Source organism: Trachypithecus francoisi, unplaced genomic scaffold (genome assembly GCF_009764315.1).
Source record: "Trachypithecus francoisi isolate TF-2019V2 unplaced genomic scaffold, Tfra_2.0 Lachesis_group10, whole genome shotgun sequence".
Taxonomy (NCBI): Eukaryota; Metazoa; Chordata; class Mammalia; order Primates; family Cercopithecidae; genus Trachypithecus; species Trachypithecus francoisi.
Window position 1 is genome coordinate 83,670,413 of NW_022681455.1, and position 20,983 is coordinate 83,691,395.

The window sequence follows — 20,983 nt, forward strand, 5'->3', positions numbered from 1 at the left end:
GTTAGCCAGGCTGGTCTTGAACTTCTGACCTCAAGTGATCCACCCACCTCGGCCCCACAAAGTGCTAGAATTGCAGGCATGAGCTACTGTGCCTAGCCTTATTTTTATTTTTTTGAGATAGGGTCTCACTCTGGCACCCAGGCTGGAGGGAATGCAGTAGTGCTATCTCAGCTCACTGCAGCCTCTGACTTCTGGGCTCAGCAATCATCCTGCCTCAGCCTTCAGAGTAACTGGGACTACTGCTTTGCACTACCACGCCTGGCTAATTTTTTATATTATTTGTTGAGTCGGGGTTTCCCTGTGTTGCTCAGGCTGGTCTCGAACCCCTTGGCTAAGTGATCCTCCTGCCTCGTCCTCCCCAAGTGCTGGGATTACAGGTATGAGCCACAGCATCCGGGCCATTAGTTACTCTTTTTTTTCCCCCCGGAGTCTCGCTCTGTTGCCCAGGCTGGAGTGCAGTGGCACAATCTCGGCTCACTGAAAGCTCCGCCTCCCGGGTTTAGGCCATTCTCCTGGCTCAGCCTCCTGAGTAGCTGGGACTACAGGCGCCCAACACCACGCCCGGCTAATTTTTTGTATTTTTTAGTAGATACAGGGTTTCACTGTGTTAGCCAGGATGGTCTTGATCTCCTGACCTCGTGATCCGCCCGCCTCAGTCTCCTAAAGTGCTGGGATTACAGGCGTGAGCCACCGCACCCAACCCTAATTTTTTTTTTTTTTTTTTTTGAGACTGGGTCTCATTCCGTTGCCCAGGCTGGAGTGAAGGCACACACCACAGTGCTCTGCTAACTTTTTGTATTTTTGGTAGAGACAGGATTTCGCCATGTTTCCCAGGCTGGTGTCGAACTCCTGAGCTCAAGCAATCCGCCCACCTCCGTCTCCCTAAGTGCTGGAATTACAGGTGTGAGCCACCACACCCAGCCCATTATTAATTCTTTACTAGCATTTTGTGCGCCAATGGTTATCATCCTGGTTCTACTAATGAAGAAATGATCTCAGAGGGATTCCATGAGTTTCCAGGGCCATACTGCTAGTAAGAAGGAGGAACAAAGATTTAAACCTGGGGCAGACAGAGCCTTTATTCATACCACTGATAGGCACCCTTCCTTCACAGTATCCTAATTTGCTTGCTAAACCAGGAATCCACCTGAGCTCTTGTCTTCTTCTCAAGTTCAATATTCTGCATAATCTCCCTATATTATTTTCACATGACATTTGTTCAGTGTACAAAGCATAGTGCTAGGCAACTGGGAGAGCCTACAGAAATAAATCATAGGCCATGCTTTGAATGGAGCTTACAGTCTAGTAAGGCATATAAATTCACAACGAATCATAACTGAATGATACAAGCATGTATGTGAAAGGCACTAAACTGAAAATTGCTGATGCAACAAGCCAGCACCCACTATTAGCCCCCACTTCTTCTTTTTTTTTTTTTTGAGACGGAATCTCGCTCTGTCGCCCAGGCTGGAGTGCAGTGGCCGGATCTCAGCTCACTGCAAGCTCCGCCTCCCGGGTTTACACCATTCTCCTGCCTCAGCCTCCCGAGTAGCTGGGACTACAGGCGCCCGCCACCTCGCCCGGCTAGTTTTTTGTATTTTTTTAGTAGAGACGGGGTTTCACCGTGTTAGCCAGGATGGTCTCATCTCCAGACCTCGTGATCCGCCCGTCTCGGCCTCCCAAAGTGCTGGGATTACAGACTTGAGCCACCGCGCCCGGCCCTTTTTTTTTTTTTTTTTTTTTGAGGCGGACTCTTGCTCTCTCGCCCAGGCTAGAGTGCAGTGGTGCGAACTCAGCTCACTACAATCTCCCCCTCCCGGGTTCAAGCAATTCTCCTGCCTCAGCCTCCCAAGTAGCTGAGATTACAGGCACCCGCCACCGTGCCTGGCTAATTTTTATATTTTTAGTAGAGACGGGGTTGCACCATCTTGGCCAGGCTTCTCTCGAACTCCTGACCTCGTGATCCACCTGCCTCTGCCTCCCAAAGTGTTGGATTACAGGCATGAGCCACCACGCCTGGCCTAGCCCCCACTTCTGTGTATGTGTCATACTGCAGAGTTTCACCAGCTCAATGCCACCCCCAAGGGTCCTGCGGGCAGGAGAATATACCATTTGCCACATCTCTTAGCTAGCGACATGCACATCTATCTCTTTAACCCTTTAATCAATATTGTAAAGCACATACTATGGGCAAAACACTAACCTCAAAGCTTTCAAGGAATAAAGACAATGTGGCAGGAAAAGTCACAAAATTAGAAGGCAGTGAGGCCAGGAGCAGTGGCTCACACCTGTAATCCCAGTAGTTTGGGAGGCCAAGGCAGGTAGATCACACGTGAGGCCAGGAGTTCAAGACCAGCCTGGCCAACATGGCAAAACCCTGTCTCTACTAAAAATACAAAAATTAGCCGGGCATGGTAGCACATTCCTATAGTCCCTGCTACTTGGGATGTTGAGGCATGAGAATTGTTTTTTGTTTTGTTTTGAGGTGGAGGTTTGCTCTTGTACCCCAGGCTGGAGTGCAATGGCGTGATCTTGGTTCACCGCAACCTCTGCCTCCCAGGTTCAAGTGATTCTCCTGCCTCAGCCTCCCAAATAGCTGGGATTACAGGCATGCGCCACCACACCAGCTAATTTTGTATTTTTAGTAGAGATGGGGTTTCTCCATGTTGGTCAGTCTGGTCTCGAACTCCCGGCCTCAGGTGATCTGCCTGCCTCGACCTCCCAAAGTGCTGGGATTACAGGCATGAGCCACCGAGCCCAGCCGAAGAGAACTGTTTGAACCTGGAAGGCTGAGGTTGCAGTGATCCAAGATGGTGTTACTGCACTCCAGCCTGGGTGACAGAGTAAGACTAAGTCTCAAAAAAGAAAAAATAAATAAAAAATAAAAGGAAGGAGAAGAAAGAAGAAGGAAGAAGAAGGAGGAGGAGGAGGCAGCAGTGAGATATTCAGAGGAAGGAGATGTTTGAACAGAGGTGGTGGAAAAAAACTACAGTTACAGGCTAGGTGTGGTGGCTAACGACTATAATCCCAGCACTTTGGGAGGCTGAGGTGGGGGGATTGCTTGAGTCCAGGAGTTCAAGATGAGTCTGGGCAACATGGCGAAACCCTGTCTCTACAAAAAAATACAAAAACTAGCTAGGCATGGTATCGGACACCTATAGTCCCAGCTACTTGGGAAGCTGAGGTGGGAGGATCGCTTGAGACCTGGGAGGTCAAGGCTACAGTAAGCCAAGATTGCACCAGTGCACTCCAGCCTGGGTGAAAGAATAAGACTCTGTCTCAGGAAAAAAAAAAAAAAAGGCAGGGGCTTTAGCCTCCTAATTGTGGCTGGGTGTGTGGGCATGGTGGCTCATGCCTGTAGCCCCAGCCCTTTGGGAGGCTAAGGCAAGAGGATGGCTTGATCCCAGGAGTTCAAGGCTGCAGTGAACTATGATTATTACACCACTGCGCTCCAGCGTGGTCAACAGAGTGAGACCCTGTGTTTAAATAAATAAACAAAAACAAACAAACAAAACTGGGCCACGTGAATCTGTTAAGAAAAGTCAGGCCGGCCAGGCATGGTGGCTCACACTGGTAATCCATCCCAGCACTTCAGGAGGCCAAGGCGGGTGGATCACCTGAGGTCAGGAGTTCAAGACCAGCCTGACCCACATGGTGAAACCCTGTCTCTACTAAATACAAAAAATTAGCTGGGAGTGGTGGTGCATGCCTGTAATCCCATCTACTTGGAAGGCTGAGGCAGGAGAATCACTTGAACCGAGGAGGCTGAGGTTGCAGTGAGCCGAGATTGCACCATTGCACTCCAGCCTGGGCAACAAGAGTGAAACTCCGTCTCAAAAAAGAAAAGAAAAGTCAGGCCAGGCACGGTGGTTCGTGCCTACAATCCCAGCACTTTGGGAGGCCAAGGAGGGCAAATCACCTGAGGTCAGGAGTTCAAGACCAGTCTGACCAACATGGTGAAACCCTGTCTCTACTAAATACAAAAAATTAGGCGGGCATGGTGGCACATGCCTGTAATCCCAGCTACTTGGGAGGCTGAGGCAGGAGAATTGCTTGAACCCGGGAGGCAGAGGTTGCAGTGAGCTGAGATCACACCACTGCAAACCAGCCTAGGGGATAAAGTGAGACTCCGTCTAAAAAACGAAAAGCCGTGCTTGCTTCGGCAGCACATATACTAAAATTGGAACGATACAGAGAAGATTAGCATGGCCCCTGCGCAAGGATGACACGCAAATTCATGAAGATTCCATATTTTTAAAATTAAAAAAAAAAAAAAAACGAAAAGCCAAGCTTTTATTTATTTATTTTCTTCTTTTTTTAAGCAGGAGAAGCAGATGCCACACTCTGAGCAGGACTGAGCCTTCTCACCTGTATGTGTGTGCCTATGAATGGCCAAGGGAGCCTCTTTGGTGCATGTGCCACACGCAGTCAAAGCACCAGTAAGGCTTCTCTCCTGTGTGGATAAGCTGGTGCTGGAGCAAGTTTGCCAGTCAGCAAGGGGAGTGCCACACTGTAGGCAGTGGTGGCAGTGTTCACCCAAGTGCATGTGCCTGGTGGTGGCCACAAGGGAGGGAATGCAAACTGGCACCCACATCTGTGCACACATCCGCATGTGTGCATGGACAGCGCCCTCCTCAGGTAGAAGAGGTGGCTGCAGTCAGAGCACTGGCAGAGCTCGTCCCCTGTGTGGGGACAGCTGGTGCTAGACCAGGTGAACGCTCTGGGAGAATTAGATACTGCATGACTCACAGATGTGGCTGTCGGTTCGGGACTGAACGAAGGAGGACGAATGCAGAAATGAAGACAAATAAAAGGATCTGTTTTAAGGAAGGGGTCTGGGGGCTCCCTGCTTCTAGGGAATAAGGGCCCTGAGCTTCTACAGCCCTTCGTATTTATTAGATAGAATCAACAGGGAGGAAGAGGTAATGGTTGGTCAGCTGCTTGATTTATCACAGGCTCACATAATTGCTTTCTTTATACAACAGACTCCAGATATTCCTATAGATAACTACAAGGAACACTGCACCTGGTGCGTGACTGTCCTCAGCATTCCTTCTGGTGGCAGACACAGCTGTCAGCTTGCCAACATCCTACACATATGAGAACAGTTTGCTGTTTGCTCATATAGACTCCAGTGGTATACTGAGTTGGTCACAACCCTCATTCTTTCAGCCTCCAACATCTCCCCCTTTCTGTTTTTGCATTAATTGAATAAAGGTAATTGCAGGCTGTGCAGCTCTCAATTGCCAGCTGGTGGTCCAGCTGATTTTACAGACTATAAACAAAAAACAGAAACATAACATTTTTCTGATAATTACAAAAAAGACATTGAGGTGCTGTTTGAAGTAGGTCCAAGGATTAAGGCTCTCTAAACCTTGCTGGAATTCTGCCCAAGATTTTAAAGAGGGCTGCAATGCTTGAGTTTACTTATTCAAGTTAAGGATTTTACTTTGTAAATCATTTATATCAAAAGTAACATTGGATGTAAAAGCTCCCTGTAAATGGGCCTTTACAAGGTTCCATGGATATTTACTTTGATTATATTCCAAATTGGTTACACAAATATGAGTATGGTTAAAATGACAACGCAATTGCTGCTGCAACTGCAAGCTTTGTACTTGTTCTCCTAGCCACAGAACAGTAGTCTTTAACATTGCCACTTCTGTCTGTATCTCAGTGTTAATTTTATTTTGAAGCATCCATGCCTGGTCGGCTCTGAGCCAATTTTCTACTTATTAAGCTGTTTAAATGGAGCTGTGCAGTGCTACTGAGGACACCACAACAGAAGTTATTAATGTAACTAAGAAGACTATAGCAAAAATTATCATGCCTAAGGCTCTCCGAGCATGATGAGTAAGCTGAATAAGAAGGAGTTTTACAAAATGTAAAGCGAGGGCCCAAGGCTTGGACAGATTTACAGGAATCCATAATCCGGGAATGAGACCTAGAATTATTAGGGTGGATAGGCCGTGTGTTTGTATTGTGCTATGATTAAGGCAATGATAGAGTTGACAGGAATCACAAGTCAATTAGGCATCTTTACCTGGAGTTGGTCCTTTTTTGCTGCTAGAAAGACAGAGGGATTAAAAACACAAATTGTAAATTGAGTGGTAACATTTTCTACAAAGGTAACATTAAAACTGCGTTAAACACTATTACTATTATTATATAGTGTCCCAACCCAAATGCTGCCATTCATAAATGGGAGTGTTGCCTTCCATATTGTCTCCTGAATTGGACCTCTCTTCCCTTGATAATGCCATTGAGGCAAAGGTAGGCTAAAGCCCCTTCCATGCCAAGCAAGTTGCACGGCAGATTGGGATTGAATCTCAGTGTGTTGTAGCGAAGAGATGTTAAAGTTTCACCACCAGTGCCAGTGAAGTTTATGCCATGAGGTCTGATTCTTATCTCTCCCATCTAAATGACCACAGAGACCCCAGTCAATAATGTTTCCCATTAACATGGACTATTGTCTAGCTAAGGGACCAAGCTACTGGGTCCAAGGAGTGGGGTGAGAATTATCAAAGGGAGCCCATTCTGTATAATCAGTACAATTTGGGCAATGGGGCTGAAAGTGATTAGTAACTACACCAGTAATATTAATAGAGCTAAGGCCTAATAGGTACGTAATTTTTCCAAGGTAACTCAGCCATGCTTGGGATTGAATTGCAAGGCAGCTGCAGTTGAGTGATATATCCTGGGTGAGGCATAAAGGAGCAGATAAAGGAGTGGTATAATTGATACCTTTGTTCTGAGAGTCTAATTGCTCTGTGTCAGGGGGAGTTAGAGGTCCTGGTGCCTATGCTCCTCAATCATGATGTGTCTCAGGAGGAGTGTCACTCCAGAGTACCGGTCGCACTACCAGTGGGTTAGGAACATATGCCCAATATGCTTTTACCTCTGCACAGGGAAAACAAACCTCACAGAATATTACAGCTAGCATGGCCATAAACATGGAGTCAGGGGTTTTTGCCTGACCCTGGCGCTCCAGCAGTTTTTCAGCTTCCTGTGTGGTTTTCTTGATCTGTCCCCATGTTATGGGGGTTGATGTCAGTGTGACTCCAGTCGGCCCTCGTTCCATCTTCGCATTCAGATTCCACTGGCTCATGGCTCATACTGGGGGAACCAGACCCATAGTTGGGATCCACGGATCCCTCCAGTCTCCCATTCCATGGTTGCACACACCTAGAGGGCACCCACACAGTTTGTCCATCTCCTGTAAAAACACAAGCATATCCTCGTCCCCACATCAGTAAATCCACTGGGCCTTTCCATTGTCCTTCTTCCGGGGATTTCCATAATACTTTTGGGTAAACTTTCCTCTTTCTCTCTAACATTTGCCAACGTCATTCTGCCAGAGTCTTACTATCTGTACCAGGAGTCAAAAAATTTAAAGTAAATAAGGCTAAATGTAATTTTGTTTGAGGTGGTTAATTGGTCTTCTATTCCTCCTTTGTTTTTTCAACATACGTTGTAATGTTTGATGGGCCTGCTCTATGATTCCTTGTCCTCAAGGGTTATGAGGAATTCCTGTTTTATGAGTGATTGCCCATAACTGTAAACATTTTGAAAAGCATGACTAACACAAGCAGATCCATTGTCAGTTTTTAATTGTTTAGGAACCCCCGTATGGGCGAATAGTGACAAACAATGTTGTCGGACATGGCCAGCTGTTTCCCCTGTTTGACATGTGGCATGTAACACATGAGACTTTGTATCTATAGTCACATGAACATAGCTGAGTTTGCCAAAGGCTGCTATACCTGTAACATCTATCTGCCAGATTTCATTTGGAGCCAAGCCTCATGGGCTACATCCTTCCACGGGTGCAACACCAGGGACATGCTGGCAAGTAGGGAGGCTGGCTGTGAGGCAGATGAAACCTACGAGTAAGGGCAGAGGTGTTTTGATGCAGTAACACATGAGAGGCTTGGGCTTGTTGAAATACAGAACTGATCAGTTTATCTGCTCTATCACTACCTAGAGATCATGGTCTAGGGAGTTGTGTGTGACAGCGGATATTAGAAATACGAAAAGGAACAGCACAAGAGAGAATAGCTTGTTGAAGTCTTAGAAATAAGTTAAACAGCTCTGGTTCTAGGGTGCTTTTAATAGTGGCAATTTCAATGAAACTGGCTACATTCATAACATGGGCTGAATCACAGGCAATGTTAATAGGAGATGAAGCGGTGAGCTGCAAAACCTGAATAACTACCATTAGTTCTGAGCATTGAGCTGAAACTTCAGAGGTCTTTATTGTTTGAGTATGCTTAGGTCCATAAATAGCTGCTCGGCCTTTAGAAAAGTCATCAGTGAAATAAGTCTGTCCGCATGGAATAGACTTGTGACGAGTAATCACAGGAAGGATAAAAGGGTGAACTTTCTCAAATTGCAAAATTTTGTCTGATAGATAATGGTTAACTATTATTTCTACAAAATCTGTGAGAGCGATTTGTCATGCAGTCAACATTTCCCATGCTGCTGCCTGTTGTTGGGAATCCAAGGGAACAATAATTTTGTCTGGATCATATCCCGTAAGTATTTTTGATCTATGCCTTCCTATTGTTATAAGTTGAGTAATTAAAGAAAGATAAACTTGCAAAGATTTCACTGTCTGATTGGATTTTTTAAAAAGCCATTCTAATACTACTACAGATTTGTCTATGAATTGACCTAAAAGTGTTGTTGGAGAATGGGGAGTCAGAAGAATAAACAGAAGCAAAGCCCTTTGTGGCTGTAGCCGGGAGGCATGTCGTTGCTGAAGCATCTGCTCTGCAAGCTGTAACTCAGCTTCTGCCTGTTTAGTAAGTTGCAGAGGAGAGTTTAATGGAGAACCTCCTTGGAGGGTCTGATAAGAGTGCTGGAGTTAATAAGTAGCAATACCGGCCGGGCGCAGTGGCTCAAGCCTGTAATCCCAGCACTGTGGGAGGCCGAGACGGGCAGATCACGAGGTCAGGAGATCGAGACCATCCTGGCTAACACGGTGAAACCCCATCTCTACTAAAAAAGACAAAAAAAAAAAAAACTAGCCGGGCGAGGTGGCGGGTGCCTGTAGTCCCAGCTACTGGGGAGGCTGAGGCAGGAGAATAGCGTGAACCCGGGAGGCGGAGCTTGCAGTGAGCTGAGATCCGGCCACTGCACTCCAGCCTGGGCGACAGAGCAAGACTCCGTCTCAAAAAAAAAAAAAAAAAAGTAGTAATACCTAGCATTGGGCGCAACCAGTTAATATCCCCTAATAATTGTTGGAAATCGTTCAGAGTTTGTAATCTGTTCTTACGGAGAGCTACTTTTTGAGGTCAAACACTTCTTTCAGTAACAACAGTGCCTAGGTACTGGTATGGAGAGGTTGTTTGCACCTTTTCTGGAGCTATTTTGAGATTCCAAGTAGTCAAAGCCCATTTTATTTCTCTGAATAACTGATGTAAAATTTTGATCTGTAGGAGCAGCCAAAAGAATATCATCCATATAATGAATGACGTAAGCAGTGGGAAACATTCTGAGGCTCCTTTAATGCCTGTCCTGCAAAATGCTGACATAACATAGGACTGTTGAACATGCCTTGGGGTAAAACTTTCCATTGAAAATGAGAGACGGGCTCTTTGTGATTCGGAAGTCACAGAGGCAGGTCATGGTGGCTCACGTCTGTAATTCCAGCACTTTGGGAGGCCAAGGTGGGTGGATTACGAGGTCAGGAGATCGAGACTCTCCTGGCTAACATGGTGAAACCCCGTTTCTACTAAAAATATAAAAAATTAGCCGGACGTGGTGGCGGGCACCTGTAGTCCCAGCTACTCGGGAGGCTGAGGCAGGAGAATGGTGTGAACCCAGGAGCCGGAGCTTGCAGTGAGCGGAGATAGAGCCACTGCACTCCAGCCTGGGCGACAGAGCAAGATTCTGTCTAAAAAAAAAAAAAAAAGAAAGAAAGAAAAATAAGAAACCTGTCTCTACTAAAAATACAAAAAATCAGCCGGGCGCGGTGGTGGGCGCATGTAGTCCCAGCTACTCGCGAGGCTGAGGCAGGAGCATGGTGCAAACCGGGGAGGTGGAGCTTGCAGTGAGCTGAGATAGCGCCACTGCGGTCCCGCCTGGGCGAAAGAGCGAGACTACGTCTCAAAAAACAAGCAAACAAACAAACAAAAAAGAACAGAAGGCGCAGAGAAGGCAAATCAAGGCCTATCCTGCTCGTGTAATAGTATAATAATAATAATAGTGATAATAATAATAATAATAATAAGCAGTCTTTAAGATCCATTACTACAAGAGGCCAATCTCTTGGAATGACTGCCAGGGATGGCAGACCTTGCTGTAATGCATGCATTGGTTTAATCTGTGCATTAATAGCTCTCAAATCATGTAGCCGTCGCCATTTTCCTTTTTTGGAATTACAAATACTGATGAATTCCTGGGGCTGAGTCTTCAATATGTCCTGCATCCAATTGCTCTTTTACTAGCAGATGGAGTTGAGTTCGTTTCTCATGTGATAGGCGCCACTGATCCACCCATACATGTTTGTCAGTCAGCCACTCTAGCGGCAAAGCAGTGCGTGGAGGACAAATATCAATGACCCCTGTCAGAAATCCTGACGACCTAGCCCTCTTCTATCTGTTTGCCCAGTTATTGATATAGGATCAGGGTTTCCCTGTAGGGACTTTCCTAAGCCTTTTCCATTCTGATATCCCATTTTCTTTAACATTTTAAATCCTGGATTGTCAATAGTTTCATTTGTAAGTCTCATATCCCATGCTGTAAGTAAATCTCAGCCCCATAGGTTAACAGCTAAATATTTGCAACATAAGGTTGAAAAGTACATGACTCTCCATCTGGTCCCAGACAGGATAAAATCTCAGCACTCTGCTGAACACTTTGAGCTGTTCCTACTCCCACTAAGGATTAGAAGTTAATTGCAGGGGCCAGGATGGGGGCCAATCGTTTTTAGATATTACTGACACGTCAGCTCCCATATCCATAAGCCCATAGAACTTCTTTCCTTTAATTTGCACTGTACAGCCGGGCGCGGTGGCTCAAGCCTGTAATCCCAGCACTTTGGGAGGCCGAGACGGGCGGATCACGAGGTCAGGAGATCGAGACCATCCTGGCTAACACGGTGAAACCCCGTCTCTACTAAAAATACAAAAAACTAGCCGGGCAAGGTGGCGGCGCCTGTAGTCCCAGCTACTCCGGAGGCTGAGGCAGGAGAATGGCGTGAACCCGGGAGGCGGAGCTTGCAGTGAGCTGAGATCTGGCCACTGCCCTCCAGCCTGGGTGACAGAGCGAGACTCCGTCTCAAAAAATAATAATAATAATAATAATTTGCACTGTACAGGTGGGTCGATTAGAAGCTGTGGTTGGGATAGGTAAATTTCCCACCTAGTTGTACTCCCAAATCCTTGATTCCCTCGTTTCTGCTTATGTGGAGAAGGATGTAATTTGCAGGGAATAAGCAGTAGTTGAGTAATATATTCTCCTGGTTCAAAAACCCACAGATCTTGTGACATTACCACTACTTGAATTTCTCCTTCATGATCAGAGTCAACAATTCCTGGGACTATAGTAATGCCCTGTAAGCTGAGACGGCTTCTACCCATAATTAATCCCATATATCCTGTTGGCAAAGGTCCCCAAATGCCAGTGGGAATTTTACTGGGTTTGTCTCCTCTGACTAACGTAACCCATTCTCTGACTGGGAGATCCAACCCCGTGCTTCTGGGTGTTCCTGGGGAGAGAGAATCAATGTTCCTCCGAAGACCCACCCCTGAGGCGGGGTTGTGGCCTGAACGGGGAATGCCTTCATTGTTTGAGGGCCCTGGGTCCAGGCCCCCTTCTTATTTCCCAATGGGGGGGTGCCATTCTGATGAAATTGTGAATGACATTTATTAGCCCAGTGATTTCCCTTACTGTGATGAGCGCAAAGTCCTGGCATTTTTTCTGTTGGGGGTGGGGTACTGCATTATAAGATCCCTTCTGCCCAGAGGTCTGACGGCATTCCTTTTTGAAAGGTCTGATTTTTCCACAATTATAACATTTTTCCCTTTTAGAGTTTGACCCTTGGCCCTTTGCAGATTTGTCCACTACTAAATTAGCCATTGCTTGAGCTAACATTGTAGAGTGATGAAGCTCAGTTCCCACATCTTGACAGGCTTTGAGAAAATTTCCTAAGTTTTGCATACATCTCACAGGAGCCAGTGCACATTTATAATCCGTGTTTGCATTCTCTAAAGTTAAAGTTAGCATCTCTGCAGCCGCAGTATGAGGAATCTGACACCTCACTGCCTCTTGTAATCATGCAAGAAAATGTGCATAGGGCTCCTGCAATCCTTGCATGACAAGTAAAAAAGATTGTATTGGGACCCCCTTCCTCTGGAACTGTGGCCCAGGTGCGTTTAGTGGCCAGTGCACACTACTTATAAGCAGTGTCTAGGAGTGCCATTTGATGTTCCAGGTCTGAATAAGGGCCATTACCCAACAGCATATCCTCTGTAATGTCCCTGTGTCCAGCAGCACAATTCTGTCTAGCCTGGTCTGCACACAGTTCTTGCCAATTTAAATTCCTTGTCAGGTATGAACTAGCAGACAAACAAGTGCAGACCAAATGTTTTACATCAAAGGGTGGAAGGTGCGTAGCGCCAAATCCAGATTCTAGCAATCCTAAAGTAAATGGGCTCTGTACTCCACTATTCACTACACGAGCATTTAATTCCTTCAACAACTTAAACTCTAGTGGCATGTGTTCATGAATAAACTGCTGTGGATTATTTGGATCCAGCCTTATGGAAATGGAAAAGCACAGGATCCTAACGGCTCTCCAGCTATGGCAGCAGAGCATAGAATTTGTTGTATTGGGGTTTCTATTTCTGCTACTGAAGGAGATGGTACAGGTGTTTCTACCACTGGGTGGGGCGGTAGAGGCCAATTTTCATCCTCCCTCTCCTGTTTATTATTTCAGTGGGCACTGTGGGTGGGACAAAAGATTCTTTCAAAATTTGAGACTCAGAACATGGCTCCTGTTGTCCGGCAGAATAAGAAGGAGACAATGGCAAGAGGACAGTACGGAATAAAGTCAAAACAGAAGGATCAACTTTAAGACCTTTTTGATAAGATCCGTTTTAATCCTTCCACTACTCCATCCCAATTTTCTGCATCGAGAGTGCCTGTCTGTGGAAACCATGAGTTATGCATAATAACCTCCTACAGCAGCTTAGTGTTTGAGAACTAACCTGAGCACCAGATTGTTTAAGTAAAACTTTAAGCAACTGCACATAATGTTGCTTCTCAAAAGACAAATTCTGCCTCACATTACCCTGATTCAGAAACGTCCCACTCCCAGTATCTCTTTACCTCACTGACCTTATATCCTCTGCAGGCAGATTTGTCCAGGGGTTTCTTGTTCGTCCGGTCAGTTTAACTTTCTCTGCTCCAGCAGACCTTCTTCCTTCATGTCCCTGATCAGAAGCCACTTGTGGCTTTTGGTTCGGGACTGAGCGAAAGCGGACGAACGCAGAAATGAAGACAAAGACAAAAGGATCTGTTTTAAGGAAGGGGTCAGGGGGCTCCCTGCTTCTAGGGAATAAGGGCCCTGAGCTTCTACAGCCCTTCGTATTTATTAGGTAGAATCAACAAGGAGGAAGAGGTAATGGTTGGTCAGCTGCTTGATTTATCACAGGCTTACATAATTGCTTTCTTTATACAACAGACTCCAGATATTCCTATAGATAACCACAAGGAATATTTCACCTGCGGCGTGACCGGCCTCAGCATTCCTTCTGGCGGCAGATGCAGTTGTCCGCTTGCCAACATCCTGCATTCATGAGAACAGTTTGCTGTTTGCTCATATAGCCTCCAGTGGTATACTGAGTTGGTCATGAACCTCATTCTTTTGACCTCTAACACACAAACAAGGGGACGGTCACCAGAGTGGATTTCCTGGTACCAGACCAACAGTGAGGTGTAAGCAAAGAGCTGCCCATGATCAAGACATGCCTAGGGCTTCTCCCTCATGTGTTTGCCTGTGGGTGGCCAGAGCCCCACTTGTTCGAACGCAGTGGCCACTCTGGGGGCAGCAGCAGGGTGTCTCGCCTGTGTGGACGAATGAGCGGATGCTGGAGCAGACCCTTACCCTGAGGGGGTGGGCAGTTACAGGGAAGAGCTGCTCCAGTAAGTAGATTTGGAGGGGCTGCCCAGGAAGAGGAGGGAGCTGAAGCTGCTGGAGCCTGAATGCACTGTCACCCCATGGCTGAGGAGCCCCCAGGCCATGTCTGGCCACGGGCCCTGCAGCTAGGGCCCTTGGCTTCTCTAGGGGTCCTGCCACCCGTGACATGCTGGCCACTTCCTCGCACAGGCCACATTCAGTTTCTTGACCCCCATTTCTTTATTATTTGTTTGGTTGTTATTTCTATTTTTTCCTTTGCATTTTTAAATTTTTAAATTCTCTTCTTTTTTCTTGTTTTGCTTTTGACCATCATTTCTTCCTTCTGTTCTTTCTTATTCTTGTTTTGCAGAGACAAGAGAATTGGAACTAAGAATTATAAGGTGGTCTGGACATGGCAGTTCAACTTACTGGAGCCCTGGAATTGGAGACCATCCTGGCCAACATGGTGAAACGCCATCTCTACTAAAAATACAAAAAAATTAGCAGGGCTTGGTGGCTCACGCCTGTAATCCCAACTACTCATGAGGCTGAGGAAGGAGAGTTGCTTGAACTCAGGAGGTGGAGGTTGCAGTGAGCTGAGATAGCACCACTGTACTCCAGCCTGTGCGACAGGAGTGAGTCTCCATCCCCCCTCCCCCCCCAAAAAAAAGGCCGGACGCAGTGGCTTATGCCTGTAATCCCAGCACTTTGGGAGGCCAAGGCGGGCGGATCACAAGGTCAGGAGTTAAGACCAGCCTGACCAACATGGTGAAACCCTGCCTCTACTAAAAATACAAAAAAATTAGCCAGGAATGGTGGTGTGCGCCTGTAATCCCAACTACTCAGGACGCTGAGGCAGAAGAATCTCTTGAACCCAGGAGGCAGAGGTTGCAGTGAGCCGAGATTGCACCACTGCACTCCAGCCAAGGCGACAGGGTGAAACTCCGGTCTCAAAAAACAAACAAACAAACGAAAACTTAAATGTGGGCATTTTCATGGAAACAGATTTCTCAAAAAACTGACATCTCAACAGAACACCAGAAGCACCTGTTTCCACCCTAAGTGTCAAGTCACCAAATTATTTACATACAGAAAGTTCTGGAAAGCTTCTAATGTCAAGCTACGCCATGAGAAACAAGGGCAGGCCCACAAACCTGGCTCAGTGAACTCTGGCCCCTCTGAGGCCAGCCAGGAGGAGCACACAGATCTTCTAAGCTTCAGGTATTCAAAGCCAAATTCAGGCTGGGCGCAAGGGCTCACACCTTAATCCCAGCACTTTGGAAGGCTGAGGCAGTGGATTGCTTGAGGCCAGGGGTTCAAGACCAGCCTTGCCAACATGGTGAAATCTCATGTCTACTAAAAATATAAAAATTAGCCAGGTGTGGTGGCACAGGTCTGTAATTCCAGCTACTCAGGAGGCTGAGGCAGGAGAATCGCATGAGCCTGGAACACAAAGGTTGCAGTGAGCCGAGATGGTGCCACTGCACTTCCATGCCCACTCCAGCTTGGGTGTCTCTTAAAAAAAAAAAAGAAAAGAAAAGAAAGAAAGAAGGAAAAAAAAGAATAAGGCCTACTTTGAAAGATACCAAGTGAAATTTAGAAGACAACAAGTGGGTAAAACCACATTACTATGCTCAGAAATGCTTGGTGATAAAGGACAAAAATAAATACAACAGGTCGCGGCAGAGTGGGCTCTCACGTGGAGTCGGGGAAATTTCGCCCACCGGAATGATCACCAAGACACACAAAGTAGACCCTGGGCTCCCAGAGAAGAAAAAGAAGAAGAAAGTGGTCAAAGAACCAGAGACTCGATACTCCGTTGTAAACAATGATGATTACTTTGCCGACGTTTCTTCTATAAGAGCCACATCCCCGCCGGGCGCGGTGGCTCAAGCCTGTAATCCCAGCACTTTGGGAGGCCGAGAAGGGCGGATCACGAGGTCAGGAGATCGAGACCATCCTGGCTAACACGGTGAAACCCCGTTTCTACTAAAAATACAAAAAAAAACTAGCCGGGTGAGGTGGCGGCGCCTGTAGTCCCAGCTACTCCGGAGGCTGAGGCAGGAGAATGGCGTAAAACCCGGGAGGCGGAGCTTGCAGTGAGCTGAGATCCGGCTACTGCACTCCAGCCCGGGCGAAACAGCAAGACTCCGTCTCAAAAAAAAAAAAAAAAAAAAAAAAAGCCACATCCCCCTCTAAGAGTGTGGTCCATGGGCAGGCATCTGAGATGCCTCTAGTGAAGAAAAAGAAGAAGAAAAAGAGGGGTCTCAGCACCCTTTGCGAGGGGCATGTAGAACCTGAGACAATGCTGCATGCCAGACGGACAGAGAAGTCACCCAGCCCCAGGAAGCAGGTGCTTGGCCACTTGGAGTTCCTCAGTGGGGAGAAGAAAAAGAAGAAGTCACCTCTGGCCATGTCCCAGGCCTCTGGGGTGAAAACCTCCCCAGACCCTAGACAGAGTGAGGAGGAAACCAGAGGTGGCAAGAAGCTCAAAAAACACAAGAAGGAGAAAAAGGGGGCCCGGGATCCCACAGCCTTCTCAGTCCAGGACCCTTGGTTCTGCGAGGCCAGGGAGGCCAGGGATGTTGCGGACACTTGCTCAGTGGGAAAGAAGGATGAGGGACAGGCAGCCTTGGGGCAGAAACGGAAGCAGAAGAGCCCCAGAGAACACAACGGGAAGGTGAAGAAGAAAAAAAATCCACCAGGAGAAAGACACCCTCCCAGGCCACTCCAAGCCCTCCCGGTCCACGGAGAGCAGCCCTAGGAAAGGAAGTAAAAAGAAGCCAGTCAAAGTTGAGGCTCCAGAATACATCCCCATAAGTGATGACCCTAAGGCCTCCGCAAAGAAAAAGATGAAGTCCAAGAAGAAGGTAGAGCAGCCAGTCATCGAGGAGCCAGCACTCAAAAGGAAGAAGAAGAAGAGGAAAGAGAGTGGGATAGCAGGAGACCCTTGGAAGGAGGAAACAGACACGGACTTAGAGGTGGTGTTGGAAAAGAAAGGCAACATGGACGAGGCGCACATAGACCAGGTGAGGCGAAAGGCCTTGCAAGAAGAGATTGATCGTGAGTCAGGCAAAACGGAAGCTTCTGAAACCAGGAAGTGGACGGGAACCCAGTTTGGCCAGTGGGATACTGCTGGTTTTGAGAACGAAGACCAGAAACTGAAATTTCTCAGACTTATGGGTGGCTTCAAAAACCTGTCCCCTCCGTTCAACCGCGCCCCCAGCACAACTGCAAGGCCCAACATGGCCCTCAGCAAGAAGGCGGCTAACAGCCTGCAGCAGAATCTGCAGCGGGACTACGACCGGGCCATGAGCCGGAAGTACAGCCGCGGAGCCGGCCTTGGCTTCTCCACTGCCCCCAACAAGATCTTTTACATTGACAGGAACGCTTCCAAGTCAGTCAAGCTGGAAGATTAAACTCGAGAGTTTTGTCCCCTCAAAACTGCCACAATTGCTTTATTACATTTATGCTGGAGATTATAAATTTCTTTTTGTGAAAAATCAGATCTTGGTGATGACCTCCAGCAGCAGGGTATAAATAACTCCCATAAGCTTAGCATTCCAGTAATGGAACACTAGGCATACATGGTTTATTCAGTTGTGCAAATGAAAGCCATCTGACAGTTGGCTCACATTGAACACCTGTGGAGATTAAGGACAAGGACAGCTATCTTGATGGGCTTGGATGAACTGGGGTGGGGCAGCTCATATTTCGGGAGCCAGGAGAATGAGTGAGTGGCTAAAACCTCCTGTTTTCTGTGTTAAACATTCCGTCCCTGTTTGAGACATCGGTATGTGCAGTTAACCTTTGTTGAGTGTTTAGCAGGTGCTAGGCAAATACTAGTGTTTTCCATAATGTATTTAATCTTCATAATTATGAAATGGGTGCTATTATTAGCCCCATCTTATAGATGAGGCAAGTGAGGTTCAGGGATAAATTAATAAAATTGCCTGGGGTCACCCAGCCACTAAAAAAATAAATAAATAAATAAATAAAAATAAATACAACACAACCAAATACAGGATGATAGTGTGTGCAACAAACAGAGATATCATTTGTCAGATTGCTTATGCCTGTACAGAAGGGAATATGATAGGCCGGGCGTGGTGGCTCACGCCTGTAATCCCAACACTTTGGGAGGCCAAGGTGGGCGATCATGAGGTCAGGAGTTTGAGACCAGCCTGACCAACATGGTGAAACCCCCGTTTCTGCTAAAAATATAAAAATTAGCCAGGCATGGTGGCATGTACCTGTAATCCCAGCTACTCAGGAGGCTGAGGCAGCAGAGAATCACTTGAACCCAGGAGGCAGATGTTGCAGTGAGCAGAGATTGCTGCACTGCACTCCAGCCTGGGCGACAGAGCAAGACTCCATCTCAAAAAAATAAAAAAAAAAAAAAAATAAAGCAATAGGGCACGGTGGCGTGCGCCTGTATTCCCAGTTACTCAGGAGGCTGAGAGGGATCACTTGAGCCCAGAGGTTCAATGATACAATGGGCTATGATTGTGCCACTGCACTCCAGCCTGGGCAACTAAGGGAGACCCTGCCTCTCAAATAAAACAAACAAACAAATAAATAAAGTGATTGTTTTCCGCAGGGATGATTAAGGTGAGGCTGTCATCAATATTCAAAAATATATACTTTCCTCATCCTCATTATAATGGCAACTATTAGAAACATCAGGCCAGGTGCCATGGCTCATGCCTGTAATCACAACACTTTGGGAGGCCGAGGCAGGTGGATCACGAGGTCAGGAGTTCGACACTGGCCTGGCCAACATGGTAAAACCCTGTCTCTACTGAAAATACAAAAATTAGCTGGGCGTGGCGGCAGGCACCTGTAATCCCAGCTACTCAGGAGGCTGAGGCAGGAGAATTGCTTGAACCCGGGAAGCAGAAGTTGCAGTGAGTAGAGATCGTGCCACTGCACTCCAGCCTGGGTGACAGAGCAAGACTCCGCCTTGAAATAAAAAAAAAAGAAAAGAAACATTAACACTCAGAAAATAAGTGCTGATGATAATGTGGAGAAATTGAAACTCTTGTGCACTGTTGATGGCAATGCAAAAATGGTGCAGCTATTATGGAAAACAATATGGCAGTTTCTCAAAAAAGTAAAAGCAGAAACAGAATTACGATATGATCCGGCAATTCCAGGTACTAGGCAAAAGAAAGTAGAGTCTCAGCCGGGCGCGGTGGCTCATGCCTGTAATCCCAACACTTTGGGAGGCTGAGGCAGGAGGATCATGAGGTCACGAGTTCGAGACCAGCCTGACCAACATGGTGAAACCCCGTCTCTACTAAAAATACAAAAATTAGCCTGGCATGGTGGTGTGTGCCTGTAATCCCAGCTACTCAGGAGGCTGAGGCAGGAGAATCGCTTGAACCCAGGAGGCAGAGGTTGCAGTGAGCCGAGATCACCCCACTGCACTCCAGCCTGGGCCACAGAGTGAGACTCTGTCGCAAAACAACAACAACAACAAAAAAGAAAGTAGAGTCTCAAAGAGATTTGTACACCCATGTTCATAGCAGCATTGTTTAAAAGAGCTAAAAGGTAGAAGGAACCCAAGGGGGCATCACCAGGTGTGGTGGCTCACGCCTGTAATCTGAGCACTTTGGGAGGCCGAGGCGGGTGGACCACCTGAGGTCAGCAGTTTGAGACCAGACTGGCCGGTCTCATGGTGAAACCCCGTCTCTATTAAAAATACAAAATTTAGGCCGGGCACCGTGGCTCATGCCTGTAATCCCAGCACTTTGGGAGGCCGAGGAGAGTGGATCACGAGGTCAGGAGATCGCGACCATCCTGGCTAACACGGTGAAACCCCGTCTCTATTAAAAATACAAAAAAAATTAGCCGGGTGTGGTGGCGGGCGCCTGTAGTCCCAGCCACTCGGAAGGCTGAGGCAGGAGAATGGCGTGAACCCAGGAGGCGGAGGTGGCAGTGAGCCGAGATGGCGCCACTGCATTCCAGCCTGGGAGACAGAGGGAGACTCTGTCTCAAAAAAAAAAAAAAAAAAAAAAAAAAATTAACTGGGCGTGGTGGTGCGTACCTGTACTCCCAGCTACTCGGGAGACTGAGGCAGGAGAATCGCTTGAACCTGAGTGGTGGAGGTTGCAGTGAGCCGAAATTGGGCCACTGCACTCCAGCCTGGACGACAGAGGGAAACTCCGTCTCAATAAAAAGAAAGAAAAAAGAAAACGATTGTCTTTGCTTTCCTCTTTCCCCTGTGCTTCTCCTCCACCCAAAGGAACAGATTATCTCTTTACTCCTAAAGGCGTACAGCGGACCCTCATTCCATAATTCACCCCCTTTACACGCTATGAGTCACAGGAAATGCAATAGGTTCATTCACAGTTCAGAGGGACGACATCAGGCCTTGGAATCAGGGGAACCTCCTTTGAACCCTGGCTCCACCTGGCGGCAGTTGTTGGAAGTAAGCAAGTTGGGGGGGTGTTCTTCATCTGTGACGCTGGGCTCTTGCTACCTATTTCACAGAAATGTCATATGAGATTTAAATGCATTACCTGTGTAAAGTATAGGGTCTATGGTAGGCAGTTATTTCCAAAGGGTTATCTGAGGGAGATAGAGCTTGGCCAACAAGAAGGATGCTTCCTAGTATGTTCTGCTATCTCTAAGCAGTGAGACACACCACAGTATACATTCCTGGAGAAGCCCTGAAGGTTGATGACCATGTTCTCAGGATGCAGCGACTGTGGTGACCAGCACAATAAGCCTCAGCATTCACATTGTAATTGAGCTCATTCAAGCAAAGCTATTTTCAGTAGGGACTGTCCCTTCTAGAGAGCATGCACATTTTCATTTTACCAGTCCTCAAACTGATCCTTTCCTCATATTATA

General features: G+C 47.0%; 1 protein-coding gene and 1 non-coding gene across 2 annotated transcripts; both read left to right on the forward strand.

Annotated features, from left to right (window-relative positions):
- The first annotated feature begins 4,150 nt into the window (after positions 1-4,150).
- Positions 4,151-4,257, forward strand: LOC117088969. Its single transcript, XR_004439458.1, has one exon. It is a non-coding gene; the product is annotated as a U6 spliceosomal RNA (small nuclear RNA).
- Positions 4,258-15,790: 11,533 nt separating this feature from the next.
- Positions 15,791-18,093, forward strand: LOC117087660 (lysine-rich nucleolar protein 1-like). Its single transcript, XM_033218141.1, is given in 3 exon segments — positions 15,791-15,993; positions 16,313-16,813; positions 16,815-18,093. Coding segments are annotated over 3 exon segments (1,371 nt in total). The 5' UTR covers positions 15,791-15,853; the 3' UTR covers positions 17,545-18,093.
- Positions 18,094-20,983: the final 2,890 nt, after the last annotated feature.